Source organism: Camellia sinensis, chromosome 5 (assembly GCF_055761805.1).
Source record: "Camellia sinensis isolate YWXY chromosome 5, ASM5576180v1, whole genome shotgun sequence".
NCBI classification, from domain to species: Eukaryota; Viridiplantae; Streptophyta; class Magnoliopsida; order Ericales; family Theaceae; genus Camellia; species Camellia sinensis.
Window position 1 is genome coordinate 142,052,233 of NC_138965.1, and position 20,969 is coordinate 142,073,201.

The following is a 20,969-nucleotide window of genomic DNA, read 5'->3' on the forward strand; positions in this document are numbered from 1 at the left end:
CACTCTTTGGCTCATAACTAACATCACATATATCATAACTACTAATCACATATCTCATAACACCCTTTGGCTCATAGTCATACCACTTTGATCATAATTAACATCACATATCTCATAACCATTAGTCATATATCTCATAATCAATACTCTTTGGCTCATAACCATACCACTTTACTTATAATCACTAATCACATATCTCATAACCAACATTCTTTGGCTCATAACCACATCACTTTACTTATAACCACTAAGCACATATCTCATAACCAACATTCTTTGACTCATAACCACACCACTTTACTCATAACCACTAATCACATACTCATAATCAACATTCTTTGGCTCATAACCACACCACTTTACTCATAACCACTAATCACATATCTCATAACCAACATTCTTTGGCTCATAACCACACCACTTTACTTATAACCACTAATCACATACCTCATAACCAACATTCTTTGACTCATAACCACACCACTTTACTCATAACCACTAATCACATATCTCATAACCAACATTCTTTGGCTCATAACCACACCACTTTACTCATAACCACTAATCACATATCTCATAACCACATCTCATAACCAATACCTTTTGGCTCGTAACCATACCATTTTGATCATAACCACCATCACATATCTCATAACCACATCTTATAACTAACATCATTTTCACCAATAACCCCTAACTTTGATCATAACCAACTCAAAACCACTAACCACATATCTCTATTTTAGATTTACTTACTAAATACAATAAAAAGGGTAATATACAAACAATATACATTTTAAAATATTTATATACACATAGACATACATATAAATAATTTGACTAAATTTTAATAAAAAATGTGTTGAAAATTTTTATCTACGATTCACTACAAGAAAAGTGGGCTTATGAGACGGAACTTTTTTGCGACGGCACAACTTGCCGTCTCAAGCAAAAAATGTGACTTTTTGAGACGGCATAACTTGCTGTCGCCAAAAAATGTGACTTTTTGAGACGGCACTTTCTTTTCTTTATCTCTCTCATCTCTCTTCTCTTTACCTCTCTCACTTATCTCTCTCTGTTTTTCTCTCGTTTATCTCTTTTCGCTCTTTTCTCTCTCTCTCTCTCTCTCTCTCTCTCTCTCTCTCTCTATCTCTCTCTTTGTCTATACCTTTTCATCCATTTTTTCATCTCCATCTCTCTCTTCTCTTTCTCTCTCTGTCTCTCTTACTCATCACTCTTCTCTCTCTATTTGTCTCTCTCTCTCTCTGTGTCTCTCACTCATCTATTTCTTCTCTCATTTCTTCTCTTTCTGTCTCTTTCGTTCATCTCTCTTCTCTTTATCTCTCTTGCCCATCTCTCTTCTCTTAATCTCTCTCATCTCTCATCTTTCTCTGTCTCTCTCGCTCATCTCTCTATCTTTCTCTCTGTCTCTCTATCTTTCTCATTGTCTCTCTCGTTCATCTCTCTTCTCTCTATCTCTCTTTGTCTCTCTCGTGTATCTCTCTTCTCTCTGTCTCTTTTCTGTCTCTCACTCTCTATCTCTATCTCTATTTCTTTCTCTTTCTCTTTTTCTCCCTCTCTCTTCTACCACTATATTTGCGTTGCTCACTCTCTCCCTCCCGTCTTCTCTATTTACTGAGCTCCCTCTCGATTTATCGATCCACTACAAGAAAATGCACTTTTAGCGACCACTTTGTCTCTCTCTCGCTCATCACTCTGTCTCTCTTTCTCTCTCTCTCTCTCTCTCTCCTTTATCTGTCTCTCATTCATCTCTCTCTCACCACCCATCTCCTCTACCACCTTCACCACTACTGCAAACGCCATTCCACCACCACCACTACTTCCACTGTCGCCACTTCACCTCTACGACTACCATGACTACTACCATTGCCACCACTCCACTACCACCACCACTACTACTACTACTATTACCTCTCATCCACCGCCGCCACTCCATCTCCCATCTCCCATACCACTACCACAACTTCATCACTAATCTCCTTCGCCATCACCACCACCACCACCACCACCTCTTATCCATCACTTTCACCACTATTGTCGCTCCCTTTCCTCTACTACAAAAAATTTGTTTGATTATGGTTTTTTAATAGAGTGTTGAATTGAGTTTTGAATTGTATGTGGAATTGAGTTTTGAAAGTTTGATGTGACATGTGAAATAAAAAAATTTGTTTGGTGATGAGTTTTCAAAATAGTTTTCAAAACTTAATTCAATATATAATTGATAATCAAATACATAACTCATAACTCGATATCCGTATTTTTGATCAACAGTCATAACCAAACTATTTTTAAAATACTCAAATAAAAAAATGTTTTTTTTTTCAATTAATTGTTTTTAAGTAATTTTTTTGAATTTTTTTTTTTTCAAACAACTTTTATGTCAATTAATTTTTTTGTCAATTAATTTTTTAAGCATGTATAAACATTAAAAATATTTAAAATATTTAAAAAATTAAAAAATTAAATATTAAGAATATTAAAAATATTCCGAAAATCTAAACCTAAAAACCTCAATTTCCCCCGTCTTTCCCCCATTTTTTTTCATTTCCTTTTAGGTTTGTAGAGCCCATTACCCACCACCCGCCACCATTTTCCACTACCGTCTTCCGCCACCACCACCCACCCCCTACCACCACCTGCCACCACCACCCACCACCCGCTACCATCACCCACCAGCCACCACCGACCTGTCACCCACTCACCACCACCACCACCACCTACTTGCCACCACCACTCATTACTTACCTGCCACCACCATCCACCACCTGACACCACCAACTACCCACCACTACCAGCCACCTACCACCCACCCACCCGCTACCACCACCCATTACCACCCCCCACCACCACCCACCCGCCACCCACCTGCCACAACTACCCACCATCCACCACCACCACCACTCGCTACCACCTACCACCCGCCACCGTCACCCACCCACCCACCACCACCACCACCCACCACCTACCCGCTATCCGCCACCCACTTGCCACCACCACCACCACCCACTCGCTACCACCCGCCACCCGCCACCGTCACCCACCCACCCACCATCACCACCCACCATCACCCGCCATCCACTTGCCACCACCCACCACCCACCACCACCACCACCACCACTACCACTACCACTATCACCCACCTGCTACTGCCCACCACCCGCTACCATCACCCACCCGCTACCACCCACCATCCGCCACCCACCTACCACCACCTGCTACTACCACCACTACCACCCACTCGCTACCACCCATCACCCGCCACCGTCACCCACCCATCCACCGTCACCACTTTCCACCACCGTCTTCCGCCGCCACTTGCCACCACTTGCCATTTCTCACTCTTTTTTATATTTTTAAAATTTTTTAAACATTTTGTCAATTACCAAACACGTTTGTAGTTTATGTTTTTCTAAAAATAAATAAAAACCAGTTTATAAAATTTTTGTAAACATAAACTGAAAACGTAAACGTTACCAAACACAACCTAAATGATTGTCTTAGTTTAAAAATTTGAAGAAAAAACGTAAACTAAAAAAATGAGTTTACGTTTTCAGTTTTCAATTTTTTTTTTCAATTAATTTTTCAAATGATTTTTTTTGAAATAATTTTTTTTTTCAAATAAATATTTTTTTAATTATTATTTTTCAATTAATTTTTTTTTTCAATTAACTTTTTTTTTTCAAATAATTTTTTTTTCAATTATTTTTTCAATTAATTATTTTTTTCCCAATTAATTTTTTTTTTCAATTATTTTTTTAATTAACTTTTTTCAATTATAATGTGTGTGATCCCATTGTTATAAATAATAAAAATAAATATAAATATTTTAGGCCTGAACAAATATATTTTTTAGTTTATATTTTTAAAATTTTGTAAACATTTGTTCAAACCAAACGCGTTTGTAATTTATGTTTTTCTAAAAATAAACAGAAACCAATTTATAAAATTTTTGTAAACATAAACTAAAAACGTAAATATTACCAAACACTACCTTATAGTTTCTGAAATTTTGTCTATTATGTTTATGCCAATTTATAGTGTGATTATACATTTTGTAATTGATGAGTAAAATATTTTTTTTATTAATTTTACTTAATAAAAATATATAAGAATTTATATTAAAAACAAAAAAAAAATTGAGTATTAATTGATAAAATTATAAATTAATAATTTATTTTATTATAAGACTCTAATTATTTTAATTTTTTTTATTATGATTATTACATAATTCCCCCAAATAATTTCGGCCAAAAATTTGAACAGACATCCAAATTTCCAGTGAAAATCAAAATTCCCTCCTCTCCCTCAGACCCTTTCTTCATCCCAAACGTCTTCAAAAATTACTCTCTCTCTCTCTCTCTGCCCTTGCCACGGCCGAGACCTGCGCCGCCGCATCATCTACCACGGAGAAAAGCTCCCAAAGCTGTTGACAAAGATCTGTATAGGATCTCGCCGGAGCTCCTTCTCGCCAAGCACCGAAGAGTGAGTTTATTCTGCCTTTTTCTTTTCCTCCTCGTTTTAGCAAGCTACATGCCTCAATGTATGTCTCTCTTTCTCGCTCTGCTACTTGTTTCTGTCCCTTTCTCCATCTCCATTCTATGAAACCCTAGACCGAAATCCCCTTCTTCGAAACTGCCCCTTTCACGTGAACTCACTGGGTTTTATAAAATTAGGAAAATATGATTTGAATAGGTTTAGGTTTTTTATGTTTGTTAGTTGTGTTGATTCCATATATATATATATATATATACACTTGAAATTTGGCTTGTGTGAAATCTGATGTGTTGGTAATTGAATTTTGTAACCATGTAACTGATATGAGACTAATTTTTTATTTGCTTATTGAAATCTGTTTATTTTTCTAACAATTACTCTTGTGGTGGCTTGATTTTGGACATTTGCTTATTGGACTTTTGTTCTGCAACAGATTTCTAACAATCCATTCAACATACCCTATTTGCTTATTGGACTTTTGTTCTGCAACCCAACTCTGAAGAATCATGATTTGAGGCACCTTACTAGGAACATAGATTACTATTAATTCAAATAATTTGTTAAACAAAAGAAGTGTTTGTGCTATAATCAGTTGAGAGATTTCTAAAATAGGTCCATGAGATATATACCTTTTAGTTTAGGGCTACTTTTCCTTTCTTTTCTTTCTTCCCCCCTCACCTTGCATTTTGAGTTGTCTATGACTCTTTTCTGTTGGATTGATTGTTTAAATTCTGCCTTCTCAACCCTGATTTGACTAAGAACCAAACCCATTTAAGATAGTTCATCTAAATGGTTAGGCCTCCATAATCCAGGCCATAAATTTGTTGGACCTTCGGTGTAGTGTTCATAATCTCGACCTTCTTTAAATTTTTAGCATGTTCTCTTTTGGGATTGGTTAGAATTATCTATTTTTTTTGGTTTTTGAGGGAATTGTAGAGAACTATACAAGAATCGAAGTAATAAATATGTTGGGCAATTTGTGAGCTCACCTATGTCATTAATCTGGCACTGTCATATGTGATTATCTTCTTTTTGAGATGTAAAAAATGTTGAATACATATTTTCTTTACATATTATCTTCTTTTTGAGACATTTCTCGTTCTGCTTTGTTATGTTTATCTCCAAACAGGTTGCTTGTTTTATTGATTCGGCTATCATCATTTTACTTGTGTTCTTACTTCTATTCACAGGCCCAATTATTATTATTTACCTTTTGCTTTCTGCATATAATGGCTGTAGTTGATTCAAGGAGACTGATTTCAAACATTTTTTCATTTTTTTTTGGCGTTTTCTTGTTAATTAGAAGGTTCTCTAACATTTTGTGATCTATAGCTCTTACATGAGGTGTACGGTGCATCTATGTTTGTGTGCATAAGATCAAATGTTCATGGATCTACCAATTTATAAGAGACTTCCATGTTTTGTCATCAATTAGTGGATATTAAATAATATGTACTCAAGATATTTTAGTGACTGTTCTAAACAAAACAAAATGTGATTAGTCTAGTCTAGTCTAGTCTAGTCTAGTAAGCTCTCTCTATCACCAACAAGAAAAGGTTGGTTGTCTGCAAAGTCATCCCAATATATATATATATATATATTTACCTACACAAATTTGCTAGCATATATAAACACGAAAATTACTAGTTTTTTAACCATTCCATACACAGAAATCACTTAAAGTATTAAGTGATAAATCCAATTTGAAAATATTATATTAGTGAGTGAATCTATTATAATTTGTTTTTCATAATAATTATAATATTGTATTTTGTGAGTAATTTCCATATGACTTTTATAGTTGACATAAATCATAGTTCTTAAGATACACATAAATCATAATTTTTGAGATAGATTTTGGACTCGATGGGTAACATTATTAATTTATTCAAAAAAAATTTGACATAGGCAATTGAATGTAAAATTGATCAACTTCAGCATAAAATTTATTTATCTAGAGGCAATATAACTCGTATAGTTATTTATTAACAGTCCATACATTTCGTAAACATCCATCTAGTACTTTTACCACTTCAATGTTTTTTAAATTTTTTCTGTAAAACTTTATTTTTATACTACTAATACTACAGCGTAATGATTGGTTCACTGGAATGAAATTAAATAGAAAGGAATAGTTATTCCTTAGCCTCTCTCTATAGAATGATTATTCTCTCATAATAATAAGAGATGATTTTATTTGTAATATATTTTTTATAATTTTTTTAGTGAACCAAACGTGAGAATGGACATTATGTGGAATGATTATTTCATCCACTTCATTGCAATGAACCAAACATAACATAAGGGCTAAAATTATTTGGGGTCCCTATTTTTTAGATAGAATTCCAGAGCCCGAGGCGGCCTTGCCCTCCTTGCCTCAGGACCAGCCTTGGTTGGATGGTTTCTAGCTTTGGTGAAAGAGTTAGCAATGTTTGGGATAGTGACCCATTGGTTAATAGATCAATAAAATGGGGCATAGAAAATGTGGTATTGTTCATTATTTTGGAATTTGGGACCACATTGTTATTCAAATTAGCTCCAAGTTGGAAGGTCAATCTATTGGGAAGTTAGGATTCAACGTTAATTTTTGTTGTTCTTTCCATTGAATGGCAAGTAATGTAGGGTACCTTTTTCAATAGTAATATCAGTTTAGGTTAATTTCTAACAAAATTTCAGATAAACAAAAGTCTTTTCTAGGATGGTGAATTCTACAGGACAGCTTTTGTCAGGCATTTGATAGGAACAGGCAAAGATAGAAAAGGGGAATTGATGACTCTGATTTGGTCTTTAAAATGGAATCCAATGCTTTTCATGAAAAGGCAACCTCATTTTAGGGTCTAGATCCCTTATGTCTCTTACAAGAATGAGAGACTATCAGATAAATAAGAAATAGATAAAGTAATTGCAAATTTCAAAATTTAATTTTCATTTGCACCGAATACATATCTATACTCTATTAGTATGTAATTATTTTTTCGATTTTCATTTATCTGATATTTGTCCTACAAGAACTGTTATATGCCATTGATGTGTGCAGGCAAAATATAATGCCATGTTAGGTTGATTGGTATAGGGTATGTTGAATGATTGTGCACAACATCATGACTATTGTGCCTATACTCATTAATGTTGGAAAGTATGCATTTTCGACTATGTTACGATATCAATGCTAACAATCAATATGGGTGGTTGGCCATTTTGGTGGAGCACCATGAAGCTTCTTAGGAGGTCTTGGAAAATGGTTTTGAGATCATTGTCATATCTCAATATATGACTGGACTCTTTTTTCTCTTTTCTTTTCTGTTTTTTTCCTTCTTTTTTTTTTTTTTTTTTGGTTGATGTATTACCTTTAGCAATCTCATTCTTTTTGGTTTTCTCCTTAATTTTCTCTTCAATGCAATGTTCCAATCACAAGCATCCTTTTACGATGTGACACAAAAAGGTGAAACTCACCATTTAAAAAGTTTTGTCATTCTTTTAACAATTTTTTCTTCATGAATTGTTTGTCTTAGTGAAATAGATTTTCTTCTAAACTAAGAAATGAAAAATAGAGAAAAGACCTAAAAATTAGGATACGGGTACAACCAACATACATTCGTAAAATATATATATAATTTTTAGTATTGTATTATATATAAACTCAAACCATTTTTGAGCCAATGGCCAACCACTTTATGCTTTTTTAGTAGGTCCTACACAAAAGAAGAAGAAAATTATATGAATGTGCTTTGCTTTCTATAACGTTGAAACCATCATATTTCCTTAATGTTATGTTTGGATCATAGATTTAGCTAGGGATTTGGAAATGGAAAGGGAAAGGGAAAATGTGTGTTGAATGTAATTATAAGAACATTTGTTTATTTAATTTTTTTTTTTGTATATATTTTTATTTAATTTTTTGTTGAAGTGGTCAAACGGTTGGTTGTGGTACATTTGTTTAAGTGTTTATTTATGTAATGGTTATTGAGACTTTGAACAAAGGTAGTAGACTTTCATCTTTGTTATTGTTTATGCAGTTTGTTAATGTCAAAAGATGTGCAAAATAATATTTTTTCGTACATATATTCTTTCTTTTCTCCCCACAATCATTAATTTCTTTACGTATTGTCTTCTTTTCTAACTCTATTTCAATGTTCTGTTTTTGTTTGTTATAGGTCCTCAATTTCTCCATCTTAACGTACAAGTAAAGCTATACCTCCTCCATCTCTTCGTCTCTAGCGGTTGCATTAGCAGGTGTGTTTTTTAATTTATTTGCTTTTAATTAATAGCAGGGCACTGGCGGGTGTGCTATTTTATTTATTTGTGCTGTCTTTTTTTATTTATTTGTTTATTTTAATTGATAGCAGGGCACTGGCGGATGTGCTATTTTATTTATTTGTGTTGTCTTTTTTTATTTATTTGTTTCTTTTAATTGATAGCAGGGCACTGGCGGGTGTGCTACGTTATTTATTTGTGCTGTCTTTTTTTATTTATTTGTTTATTTTAATTGATAGCAGGGCACTGGCGGGTGTGCTATTTTATTTATTTGTGCTGTCTTTTTTTATTTATTTGTTTATTTTAATTGATAGCAGGGCACTGGCGAGTGTGCTATTTTATTTATTTGTGTTGTCTTTTTTTATTTGTTTGTTTATTTTAATTGATAGCAGGGAAATTCTGAACTGATACTTTTGCTTCCCACCCACGACAAAAATAAACATAATTTTGAGGGACTAGAGAAATGTACATGTTTGAAAAGAAAGAACTCTAGGGCAAAATTTCTTCAACTTTGGTTCGTTAAATTTTCGAGTCGATATCAAATGAGTTTTTCTCAAGCCGACTTGAAGTAGTTTGGTAGTTTTAGATTCATCAAACAGAGCTGACACCATTAGGGGTGAATGTGCTTTGCTTTCTATAATGTTGAAACCATTAGGGGTGTGCAGCGGATGGCCTGACCCGCCACACGGACCCGACCCGACGAGCTTTGGGTGGATGCGTGACCTGTGGCGGACGGATGCGGGTCTATTTGTTTTCATTTTCTCTGGTTCGGGTCGGGTCACGGATAATCCGCCAATTCTATCTGTTCACCCGACCTGCCCGCCCTCTTATTTTCCCCCTTTTCCCCCCCTGTGTTGCCTCTTTTTTTTTTCATTTCACGTTTTGTAAACCAAGGTAATCTTCTCATTTCATCTATTGAAAGATTTTTTTTTTTGATTAAAGGTTTTAATTATTTTTGTGATGTTATATATATAGTAGCGTAATATTGAAGTGATCTGGTTATGCAAATGTTTGTACTTGGACTCTGTTTTACTTATCTTGAGACCCATTTAGCTCTTAGATTAGTGTTTGCTTAAGATCATTTTCAGCCCTTCACCAATTTTTTCATCTAATTTGGTTCCAAATTTGAGTAAAAAGTTTGATTTGATATTAACTACTCCAATCCTTTCATCAATTTTCCATCGAAATCTTTTTAAATTTTCTCCTCTTATCCAAACAATTAAAAATAATTCCTATTACCTCTAATAAGGGACCTCCTCATTGGTTTCTTGTGATTGGTTTTTTTTTAACTTGCTTGTTTTTCAACTTTGTCCTCTATTTTTTTCCACTTTCTGATTAAATTTATAATGTAGTATTTGTTTTGGTTAAGTCACAAAAGTATAACTAAGCTTGACCAAATTCATTGTTTATTATTGGTAAATCATTTGGGATATTTTTTTTTTCCAGTAATGATTTCAGTCAGTGATTTGAAATCTTACGTGTATTGAGGCTATCATATGTCAAGTTGTTGATTCTGCTTCAGCAGCAAACCAATTTGTGTATTGTGTGTTCATGGCAGCACAGCATCTCAGTATTGTATTACCTTTTTACTTATTGTTGGCTCTTGGTCCAATATTGATAGCTTTTTTAAACATACTCATGTGCATATTAATGTGCTTTGCATAGTTTAAAAATGAGTATTTGTTAATTTCCCTTGAAGTCAATAATGTGAGCTTGAGGTGTTTAAAGCAAAGTGAGAGTGATGAAAACATCTCCACCACTGTTCGACAACCTTGTGCAGTTTAACATGCAATTCTTTTGCTATTAGTCTCAAAAGTGTGTGCATCAGATTGGTATAATGGGCTGGAGCAATCAACTTTGCATTACACGTTATGACATTAGCTCAGGCTTTAATTGGTTTTGGTTTTTGCTCTGTGATGCAGATAGCTCTGTTTGTTTCCTCCGGTGATGCTGTGCAGCCGGGTTGGCTTTTAACATTCCTCAAATGCACAAATCAGAGAAATGTGAATGCATCTAGTTAAGGTTTGTGGCTTTAGAGTTGAAGTAATGTTTACTTTTGTGCTGCTAGTGTTGTGTGTCAGATTAATTGGTAGGGAATGTGCAGCTAGAAGCTTCACAGTTTCAGCTGATTTTTTATTTCTTAGAACTGCATACAGTTGTTTCTACCTTTTTATTTATTTTTATTTTTTTGTAAGGTGTTGTTTCCAGGTGCTCCTTTGCTCACCTATTTTATATGATTTTCTTAGGTTCTTTTGAATTTGTCTCTTTTCTTAGGTTATTACAAATGAGCATGAGCAGGTTACTCTCAATTTAACATGTAACTTACAATAGTTGAGCCCTGCTCATGCACACATAAACAACCTAGCTGCAGTGTTCATGTATGCATTGCACATAGGTGGTGGTTGAGGAATTAAGTGCACATTAATTTAGTAATTTTTTTTGAAAGTGTACATGTTAAATTATGTCAAAAATTTGTAAAATTTTAAACCGCCAAACCGATCGCATCCATCCGCCAATCCGCCAATCCGCTCAATCTGCATCCGCCGCATTGGCGGACGGATGCGGATGGATTTTCTCCAATCCGCCAATTTGGCGGACGGATGGCGGATTGGAGGTTTCGTGGCCGCAACCGATCCGCGCCCACCCCTAGAAACCATCATATTTCCTTAATGTTATGTTTGGATCATAGATTTAGCTAGGGATTTGGAAATGGAAAGGGAAAATGTGTGTTGAATGTAATTATAAGAACATTTGTTTATTTAATTTTTTTTTGTGTATATTTTTATTTAATTTTTTGTTGAAGTGGTCAAACGGTTGGTTGTGGTACATTTGTTTAAGTGTTTATTTATGTAATGGTTATTGAGACTTTGAACAAAGGTAGTAGACTTTCATCTTTGTTATTGTTTATGCAGTTTGTTAATGTCAAAAGATGTGCAAAATAATATTTTTCGTACCTAGATTCTTTCTTTTCTCCCCACAATCATTAATTTTGTTACGTATTGTCTTTTTTACTAACTCTATTTCAATGTTCTGTTTTTGTTTGTTATAGGTCCTCAATTTCTCCATCTTAACGTAGAAGTAAAGCTATACCTCCTCCATCCCTTCGTCTCTAGCGGTTGCATTAGCAGGTGTGTTTTTTAATTTATTTGCTTTTAATTAATAGCAGGGCACTGGCGGGTGTGCTATTTTATTTATTTATGCTGTCTTTTTTTATTTATTTGTTTATTTTAATTGATAGCAGGGCACTGGCGGGTGTGCTATTTTATTTATTTGTGCTGTCTTTTTTATTTATTTGTTTATTTTAATTGATAGCAGGGCACTGGCGGGTGTGCTATTTTATTTATTTGTGCCGTATTTTTTATTTATTTGTTTATTTTAATTGATAGCAGGGCACTGGCGGGTGTGCTACTTTATTTATTTATGCTGTCTTTTTTTATTTATTTGTTTCTTTTAATTGATAGCAGGGCACTGGCGGGTGTGCTATTTTATTTATTTGTGCCGTGTTTTTTTATTTATTTGTTTATTTTAATTGATAGCAGGGCACTGGCGGGTGTGCTATTTTATTTATTTGTGTTGTCTTTTTTATTTATTTGTTTATTTTAATTGATAGTAGGGCACTGGCAGGTGTGCTTTTATTTTGTTTGTTTATTTTAATTGATAGTAGGATACTTGCGAGTGTACTGTCTTTTTTTTAGAGGGAGATGATGTCACAAGAGAGAGATTGAATTCATTTTTGGTTGAACTCAAATTTGTTGAATGACATGTAAATGTCTGGAAATTCTGAATTGATACTTTTGCTTCCCACCCACGACAAAAATAAACATAATTTTGAGGGAGCAGAGAAATGTACATGTTTGAAAAGAAAGAACTCTAGGGCAAATACATCACAAGCTGAACAGTTGATTGTTATAACTTGCTTTGATAACTTTGGCGAATTTTAAAATTTGTTATTTACTTGGAATGGTGATCAAAAAATTTGCCCCTATGTTTATGTGTGTTGTAATTATAAGAACTCTCTTGATTCTTATTTACTTGGAATGGTGATCCATAAATATATGGGTCCCTCTTATTTTCATAATTAATAGATCTATAAGATGAAAGATTATATCTATAGTATTTTTGAAAATTCTCATTTTGATTTGGTAATGAATATACTTCGTAGTCGTTTTGTTTTTTGTAATGAATTAATAGGTCTTTTTTTTATGAATTCTCTTTGTTTAAATATTGATTTTGAATTGTACGACATTGATTGATTCTATTTTTCCATTTTCCTGCTATTAATCTAGACCATCTAATTTGAGATAAATGGTATTGATAATGACCTTTTAACCAGTTTTTCCATTGATTTAGTCCAGAATTCCGAAGTTTCTTAGGTCTTAATTCACAATGAATTATTCCTTGTTTTCCAAAACAATCTTTTATTGAAGTCTTAAGACAAAAAGACATTCCGTGATATTGAAGAATAGATCTTAACTTATACAAGGAGCATAAGTCAAAGTTGTGGGATTTAGCATTAGGAAAGACACGCGAACAATGCAGGCAACAAAGGTTCTTAGTAGAAAATGGGTCTTAATTCATAATGAATTATTCCTTGTTTTCCAAAATAATCTTTTATTGAAGTCTTAAGAAAAAAAGACGTTCCGTGATATTGAAGAATAGATTACAGAATCATTCTCTATTTATTTTGATTTTCAATAACTATGTCATTAATGGCAAGTTATTGAATGTTTTCAATAACTATGTCATTAAATCTATGTACATTATTCTACTATTGTTTTTGTCTGTTATTTGCTCTTTTATAAAATTCTCTTATGTGATTTTAGGAATTTTCATTCATTTTATAAGATAATGTTATTCTTTTCGTATTGTTTTTGATGTAGTTATCATGGATCCTTTTGGATGTACCAAATTTGAGCGCAAGCTTGAAGATGACGAAGTTTGTGGGAATAAAAAAGAATTAGGTTCCCATGCAAATGACCCTATTCAAAGTTTAACCAAGAATGATGTTCTTGAAATGCAATTCAATTCAGAAGAGGATGCCAATGATTTCTATAATCAATATGCTAAAGTTGTGGGATTTAGCATTAGGAAAGACACGCGAACAATGCAGGCAACAAAGGTTCTTAGTAGAAAATGGGTATGCTCAAGGCAAGGCCAAAGAGCAAAGCAACACTTGGCCCGTATTGATCGAAAAAGAGCTGCCAGGGCATTGACTAGAGTTGGTTGTGATGCTCATTTCCGCATAAAGTACAATCTGGATGTAGGCAAATACATTGTCACTCACTTTAACATGGAACATAACCATCCATTGGCAACATCACCATGTGTGCCATTTCTTCGGTCGCATAGGTTTGTAAAGATCCCCGACAAAGCTCAAGTAAAGACTTTGCACGATGTTGGTGTCAAGACAAGCCAGATAATGGATTTGTTGGTGCAACAATCTGGGTCTTTCGCGAACGTGGGCTTTATTCACAAGGATTTGCACAATTATATTCAAGCCGAGCGCAAAGTAGAAATGAAGAATGGTGATGCGGAGTGTGCTTTGGCTTACTTATGTGCAAAAGCTGATGCTGACCCTTACTTCTTTTACAAGTATGACAAGGATCAAGAGAATCGGCTTGACAAATTGTTTTGGGCAGATTCAAGGTCTCGCCTAGACTATGCTGCATTTGGTGACGTGTTGGTCTTCGATACAACTTATAAAACGAATGCATATAACAAACCTTTTGTTATTTTCGCCGGGGTCAATAACCATTTTGAAACCACCATATTTGCATGCAGCTTGCTTGTTGATGAGACAATTGCAACATACACATGGGTTTTGCAGAAGTTGTTAGAGGCCATGGATAACAAAAGACCGGTGTCAGTGTTGACAGATGGGGATATGGCCATGCGTGAGGCAATACAAAAAGTCTTCCCGAGTGCCAAGCATCGTCTATGTAATTGGCATATGCACAGAAATGCCAAGCGAAATGTTCGAGTTGATGGATTCGAGGGACATTTCAAGCATCTCATGGATCTTGATGCGAATGAGGTTGTATTTGAGGAAGCTTGGAGTAAGATGGTTAGAAAATATGGCCTTCAAAATAACAAGTGGGTATCAGACACCTACAACAACAAAGGCATGTGGGCTCAGTCATATTTGCGTGGTCATTTTTTTGCTGGAATGAAGAGCAGTCAGCGTTGTGAGGGTATGCATGCTTTTTTCAATGAGCGCCTCAAACGAAAACTGAAACTATTCGAATTTGTTAGATGTTTTGACATGGCCCTTTATCGGTTACGGAACAAAGAAGCGGATGCCGAGGCAAAAACTGACAACAGTGATCCTTGTCTTACCACAGCACTTCAGCCTCTAGAGAAACATGCAGCAACCATCTTTACCAGACGTTTGTTCTTAATGTTCCGTAATGAAATAATTGAGGAAGCATTGTTGATTTTTGATGGAAGGAAAGAGGAGTTCGATCATCGCATATACAAATTTTCAAAGTACACTGAATTTGGTTCCACATGGGAAGTGTCATACCATCCCGCAACTAGCATAATGAAATGTAGTTGCAAAAAGTTTGAGTTCTTTGGACTTCCTTGCAGCCATATGATTTCTGTGATGAAATGTGAACACATGACTGAAATTCCCCCAGGTTGTGTGATGCATCGTTGGACAAAGCAAGCAAGAAAGGTTGGTGAACAACATTGCCAAGCCCAATTCTCTAGCACTCTCACACAGGAGACACGCTTTGGGGTTCTTTGCTCCTTTTTTACTGAAATGTGTTACTATGCCTCACAAACATCTGAAGGATTTGAAGAGGCTAGGAATGCATTTTTCACTATGACATGTCGGATGAAGCAGCTTTGCATGGCCAAGGGAACTAATGTTGATGAAGGAAAAAGTTCACTACCGCCATTTGGGGTTGGGGATCCGAAAGTAGTGAACACGAAGGGGAATACTGCGGGATCCTACATGGCTAAACCTCGAAAGCCAAGGCGATGCCAATGTTGCAGGTATACATTATATTGTGCTTTGTGTCTTAATTTTTTTGTTGTGAGGTAGTTTTGGCATTTTTGTTCTCTTTAATGATTGGTGATTTACTTGACAATGTAGGGTCGTCGGCCACACGAGGAGAACTTGCCCCCAAAACAATCATAAAACGGGACAAGTGGGTAGAAATTTGTTTGAGGAATATGATGATTATGATCCAATTGGTACTCCCACCCCTTTTACACCGAAGCGTCCCAGGAATAATATGAGGCCATGTAAGATTCACCCTGTGAAGAGACGACTTTTTGTCACTAATGTGGATACGTCTCCAGTGCAGTTGAGCAAGGATGTTAATGACTTGCGTAGTTGCGATGCACAAGTTGTCCAAAATTCAGCGTTCACTGATGCGGATACGTCTCTAGGTAATTACTTTTATGGCATCTTTTCAGTTCAAATTATGTTCATTTTGTTTACATTTGCTTTGCAAATTTTATGTGTGGCTGCTTAATTCTAATTTGTTGATATGCCAAGATAGATTTTAGCTAGAACATTTAGATGTCATAACTGATTATGATGTTTACAACTTGATTATGGAAATAAATAATTTACGAACAGAAAATGACAAAAGAGTGTGTAATGACCAATATATCAAAATTCAATTTGTTATGATTTGAATCATAGATTTCAAGTGAACAAACCTTAATGACAATATAATTTGTTTCTGCAGGTGTTGCTGTGGGTAATAGTTGATATGATCGAGCGGGTGATATTGGAAGCTAAACTAAGATTTTTTTTAATTTTTTTTTTGAGGACTTAAATCTGTTAGTATTTTGTATAAATACTCTTAAATGATGGTTGATGGATATTTGTTTTGCTGTATGGAAGTTCATATTTTGTATGCACACTTCCTTTTTTCCTTGAAGAAAGAATTTTGTAAGGAATTATCATTCACCAAATGAGGTTGTAAGAAATCCTACACTGCCTTGCAATAGTAACTTGCTTTTCAATATTGTTGATCTTCCGTCCAGGTTCATCAAAAGACACTTCAAGATGTATATATGTGTGTGGTTTTAATATCGTTGATGGATGAATTCTTTAAGATGTATATATGTGTAAGGTTTTAATATAAATTTTAGACCACAGTTGCACTAGCAAAGGCTATAAAGCCATTTTGTTTAGTGTTTTTGCTCATTTTCGAAGCAAATGCACAACAGCAAGTGCATATAGAAAATTGAAGGTCATTATTTGATCGTTTTTTCCCATAAAATATTCTCTTGAAAATGGCCAAACTGTCATTTGGTATCACACACTGTATTGTTCTAATTTATAGAAGTAGCTGCCTCTGCCATTCTTGACAGCAGATTTTGCGAAGTATCTGAATTTACTCTTGACTGGGAATTTTTTAAATGTGTTTTTGTTATCCATATTTTATCTCTTTTACGTTTATTTTAGGTATGGGATACATATAATTATTTTGTGAAGTGATTGAGATAATATAGCCACGGAAAATTAGAGAAGCCTGAATTGTGATATCTTTTTTGGTTCTTGAATTTGTTAAGGAAAGGAAAAAGTTAATTTTAAAAAAAATAAATGAGAAGCAAAAATTTCTTACTGGGGTTTGGTTGGGCTGGGTTTAGGGTTGCTAACGAATTGAAATTTATTATTAATATAAGTATTATTATATATTTTAATAATAATTTTGTATTTTTTTAATTTTAATAAGTAAATTAATTTAAATTTAATTCATTTTTAAGTTCGAGTTTGAACTTGGCTCGTTTATGTAATTGAGCGAGCTCGAGTTCAACAAATATTTGACGAGCTGAGCTTGTGTTCGATTTTTGAAGCTCGACTAAAACTTGCTCAAGCTCGAGTTCGACTAATTCTTAATAAACGAGCTTAAACATTGAAAATTTTGATTCGGTTCGTTTTCAACCTAGTTGGGTTTCAAGGAAGAATGCATAGGAATTTTTCAAAACATTATTTTTCTTGCATGGTTCCTAGAGAAAAATGAATAGACACAAGCTAAAACACTTTGGTATTGTTTTATTTTAATGTTTTGTATTCTTGAAAATAGAAAAAACGAAAACGAACAACATTTTTTTATTTTTTGAAGTATACTTTTTATAAGAAACTTTAATGTTGTTATTTGAAATTTTCAAAACTGTTTTTGCATAATAGTAAAAATGATTAGTTTTATTTTTGAAATCATGAAAAATAAACGCCGCCCAATGTCCTACCCTAACGGTACTATGACGTCACTATGATATTTAGCGACGCTTTTGAAACGCCGTCATAGATATTTATACATTTTAAAAATCCAACCGTTGGGGCTGGGATATAGGGACGTCTAAAAAACGCTGCCATAGCCTTTTCTTTTCTTTTTAATTGTGCTAAGCTTGACATTTAAATATAGCGATAGATATTTATACCTGTCATAAACGATTATTAAGAACTAATAATTGATGTATATTAAATTAATAAATAAACTAAAGCTTGAAAGCAAAATTCATGTTCAAATTAAAAATTAAAAAAAAAAATGCATTGCATACCCAAGAATAGAAACAATTCATGTTCAAATTTTAAATACATCAATTAAAATCAAAGTCGTCTTTGTTCGCTCCCACAACCTTATCCACTATCTTTCCTTCTTTCAGGATCACAAAAGTCGTATAGCCTCTACTTCCATTTCAATTCACCCCTAGCTCTGAGTTCTGCACAAGGTAGCACACTTGAGAATATAATTTTATAACAAAGGTTGAGTTATAAACTCAAAGTTCACGAGTTTAAGAAATGCGATAACGTCATTGATTGTACGAACTTATGAAAAATAAAAAAGAATAGAGCATCACCAGCTTTATATTGTGCGATATCACCAACAATAGGAGCTGAATTATGCTTGTATATCACAAGATCAAGTAACAAGCGAGCCCTATGCAAATAGTCAAACTACATGCCAAAAGTAGTGAGTACGTAAAAACATCACACATTATAAAATTAGTCTTCATAAAACATAAGATACTGATAAGTGGACAGTTGGGTATAAATGTAAGTACCTTGATTACACCTGAAGGCAAAGGTTTCCCTTGCATATATTTGATGACGAAAAGACCACAATCATAGCTATAGGAATGAGTGTAGTTGTAACAATAGAGTCAACGAACTTAGAGATTATAACATTAATGCTTATTTAAAAATCAAGAACGATAATGTAGTGTATTACTTGTTGTCTTGGCGTGGCATGTCTTCCAACCATTGAAATGCAAACGAACTAACATCTTGAACGTAATCTTCTCCATGCGCATATTGAAGCAGCTTATGCAATGATTGTACCTGTTGGTGGTAGGTAGTAAGGTACATGATCAAGAAACAAAAAAGTGGATACAAGTGGGGTATCATAATGGTTATTCTATTACCAATAATGTAGCTTGATTTTTTCGATCCTCATCGGTGCCAATACATCTGCTGGAGTCGAATAGATAGGCAACCCGTTTTTCCATGTTTACATTCAAGCACAACCAGTGGTTTTCTCTATGGTTGAAGGGCATGTAAATCTAAAAATATAACGTCGAATGTACATGCAAAAAATAAATAAATACATAACATGGATCAAATGTTATTGTGCATGGTAAATTTGGAAATTGGGTAATAGTAGTATTTTATCATGTTACCTCCTCACAAGTATGAAGGGGGCCAGTGTATCTGTAAATTCCAAAATAATCTTCTACTATATCTTTCATTGTGTCATCAGAAGGTTGACACAAAATCTTTTGCTGCATATTCAATTTTAACATATAAATAACTTGTGCCTAAATAAAAAAAAGTCTTTAGGTATGGCTAATACTTACCGATACATGGGTCGGAAAGTACCAAACCTTGTGATCCTTATTTGGAAACTTTTTCCTTTGTTTATTTGTCAATTTCACAACAATGAGATTTATAATCTGCAGTGCAAAATATATGAAATTTATGAATAGGCAAAGTAAAGTGACTTGGATGATGGAATGGTAGCAAATAAAATAGGAGAAGGAGAAAAGTCTTACACACGAGGATATCCACTGATATGGTTTCAAGGACCACAATTCCTTCTGTGTGGCAGATTGTACTTCCACGTAGTGCAGTTTCATTCGTACAAGATATTCCCTAGCACATGGATAACTATGTGAGTTAAAAGGTATAGTACTTCATACATAACAAGTTAAAGGTAGTCAAATTGTACCCTTCTGAAAGAGATTCATCAAATGCATATCGTAGAACGAGACTGTCATAGTCATTTAATGGGTCTGGCAAAGGCACGGATGACTTGTAAAGGTATTGAGAAGAATAGTGCATAAAACAAATCAAGCTTGGTTAGTGTATGTTCATGAAGATGGTTAGTGTATGTTAGCGCAAAATAACCACATATACAAAAAATACTATAATAGTTAGTTCCAAACCTTTGGGATTTCAGGAACAACATTACCCCCAAGTTGATCAAGTAAATTATCAAATAGCTGATACAAGTAAAAGAAAAGTAAGAAACAAGCACTATTTGTTACACATATATCAAATATGTTTTGAGACACAATCATTTAGTTTACTTCATCGAGATTGTCATGAATATTATTGTCAATGTTGTTGTCAGTTGACGATGGCTTCAACTGTGGTCTTTTCTTCTTTACATCAAATTTCACAAAAGGTGTACGCAACCACTGACTGGCTTTGCAATTCTGGGTCCCTCGAGTCTGAGGACCACGAACAACACTACATGATGATGACATTGTTACAGCATTCATTTCGACTGCCTTTGTATCGCTCTTTTTTGCGCGCAATCTCCCCTTTTGTGGAATAGAAAGTTGTTCATTATTTAATGCTTTCCCACCAACTAATTTGGCTCGTTTCTTTGCAACTGCCTTTGCATTTGGTGGTGTGAGGATTGGTTTTGTTTTTCTCAAATGCAAAGTTTCCATTGGTTTTTTGTCATTCATATTCCTTATCTCATCCTCATCTACAAACTTCGGGGAATTGGCTGCAACCTTTTCGATACCACTATCATCGAGACCAACCATTTCAATGTCAATTCGATGCTCCTCATGTAGTTTGCTTGGTGGTGTTTTAACATTTCCACCATCAACTGGAATGCATCGTTCTAACAACTCAAGAATTTGACCAACTTGGTTCTCCATTTTGACCAGTCGCTGCTCCGCAAGTAGTTTGGTTGGTGGTGTTTTAACTTGTTCTCCATCAA

The 20,969-nt window shown here is 34.4% G+C and overlaps 2 protein-coding genes and 2 long non-coding RNA genes across 4 annotated transcripts; 2 read left to right on the plus strand and 2 right to left on the minus strand.

Moving 5' to 3' along the window:
- The first annotated feature begins 4,313 nt into the window (after window positions 1-4,313).
- LOC145790887 (uncharacterized) lies at window positions 4,314-14,284 on the plus strand. The gene is made up of 4 exons (XR_014330230.1): window positions 4,314-4,503; window positions 10,692-10,791; window positions 11,819-11,897; window positions 13,650-14,284. It is a non-coding gene; the product is annotated as an uncharacterized LOC145790887 (long non-coding RNA).
- On the plus strand, window positions 14,285-16,737 carry LOC145791737 (protein FAR1-RELATED SEQUENCE 5-like). Its single transcript, XM_082872162.1, has 3 exons — window positions 14,285-15,768; window positions 15,869-16,167; window positions 16,473-16,737. The coding sequence occupies exons 1-3, from the start codon at window positions 14,285-14,287 to the stop codon at window positions 16,493-16,495; spliced, it is 1,806 nt and encodes a 601-aa protein (XP_082728288.1). The 3' UTR covers window positions 16,496-16,737.
- A 1,429-nt stretch (window positions 16,738-18,166) lies between these two features.
- On the minus strand, window positions 18,167-19,380 carry LOC145790886 (ubiquitin-like-specific protease ESD4). The gene is made up of 5 exons (XM_082869921.1): window positions 19,159-19,380; window positions 18,966-19,075; window positions 18,799-18,865; window positions 18,595-18,691; window positions 18,167-18,456 (listed from the first exon to the last, which is right to left on the minus strand). Exons 1-5 carry the CDS (start codon window positions 19,288-19,290, stop codon window positions 18,422-18,424), a joined length of 441 nt encoding a protein of 146 aa, XP_082726047.1. The 5' UTR covers window positions 19,291-19,380; the 3' UTR covers window positions 18,167-18,421.
- A 45-nt stretch (window positions 19,381-19,425) lies between these two features.
- LOC145790888 (uncharacterized) lies at window positions 19,426-19,831 on the minus strand. Its single transcript, XR_014330231.1, has 3 exons — window positions 19,786-19,831; window positions 19,591-19,686; window positions 19,426-19,515 (listed from the first exon to the last, which is right to left on the minus strand). It is a non-coding gene; the product is annotated as an uncharacterized LOC145790888 (long non-coding RNA).
- Between the last annotated feature and the right edge of the window lie 1,138 nt (window positions 19,832-20,969).

Bases quoted from the DNA above. Each gene is read 5' to 3' on its own strand.
- LOC145791737 (XM_082872162.1), top strand. From the start codon at position 14,285: ATGAAGAATGGTGATGCGGAGTGTGCTTTGGCTTACTTATGTGCAAAA. The intron at 15,769-15,868 runs GTATACATTATA...TTGACAATGTAG, and splicing joins AGGCGATGCCAATGTTGCAG to GGTCGTCGGCCACACGAGGA. The intron at 16,168-16,472 runs GTAATTACTTTT...TTGTTTCTGCAG, and splicing joins TGATGCGGATACGTCTCTAG to GTGTTGCTGTGGGTAATAGT.
- LOC145790886 (XM_082869921.1), bottom strand. From the start codon at position 19,290: ATGCCCTTCAACCATAGAGAAAACCACTGGTTGTGCTTGAATGTAAAC. The intron at 18,866-18,965 runs GTAATACACTAC...TCATTCCTATAG, and splicing joins ATGCCACGCCAAGACAACAA to CTATGATTGTGGTCTTTTCG. The intron at 18,692-18,798 runs GTACTTACATTT...TTTGGCATGTAG, and splicing joins TGCCTTCAGGTGTAATCAAG to TTTGACTATTTGCATAGGGC.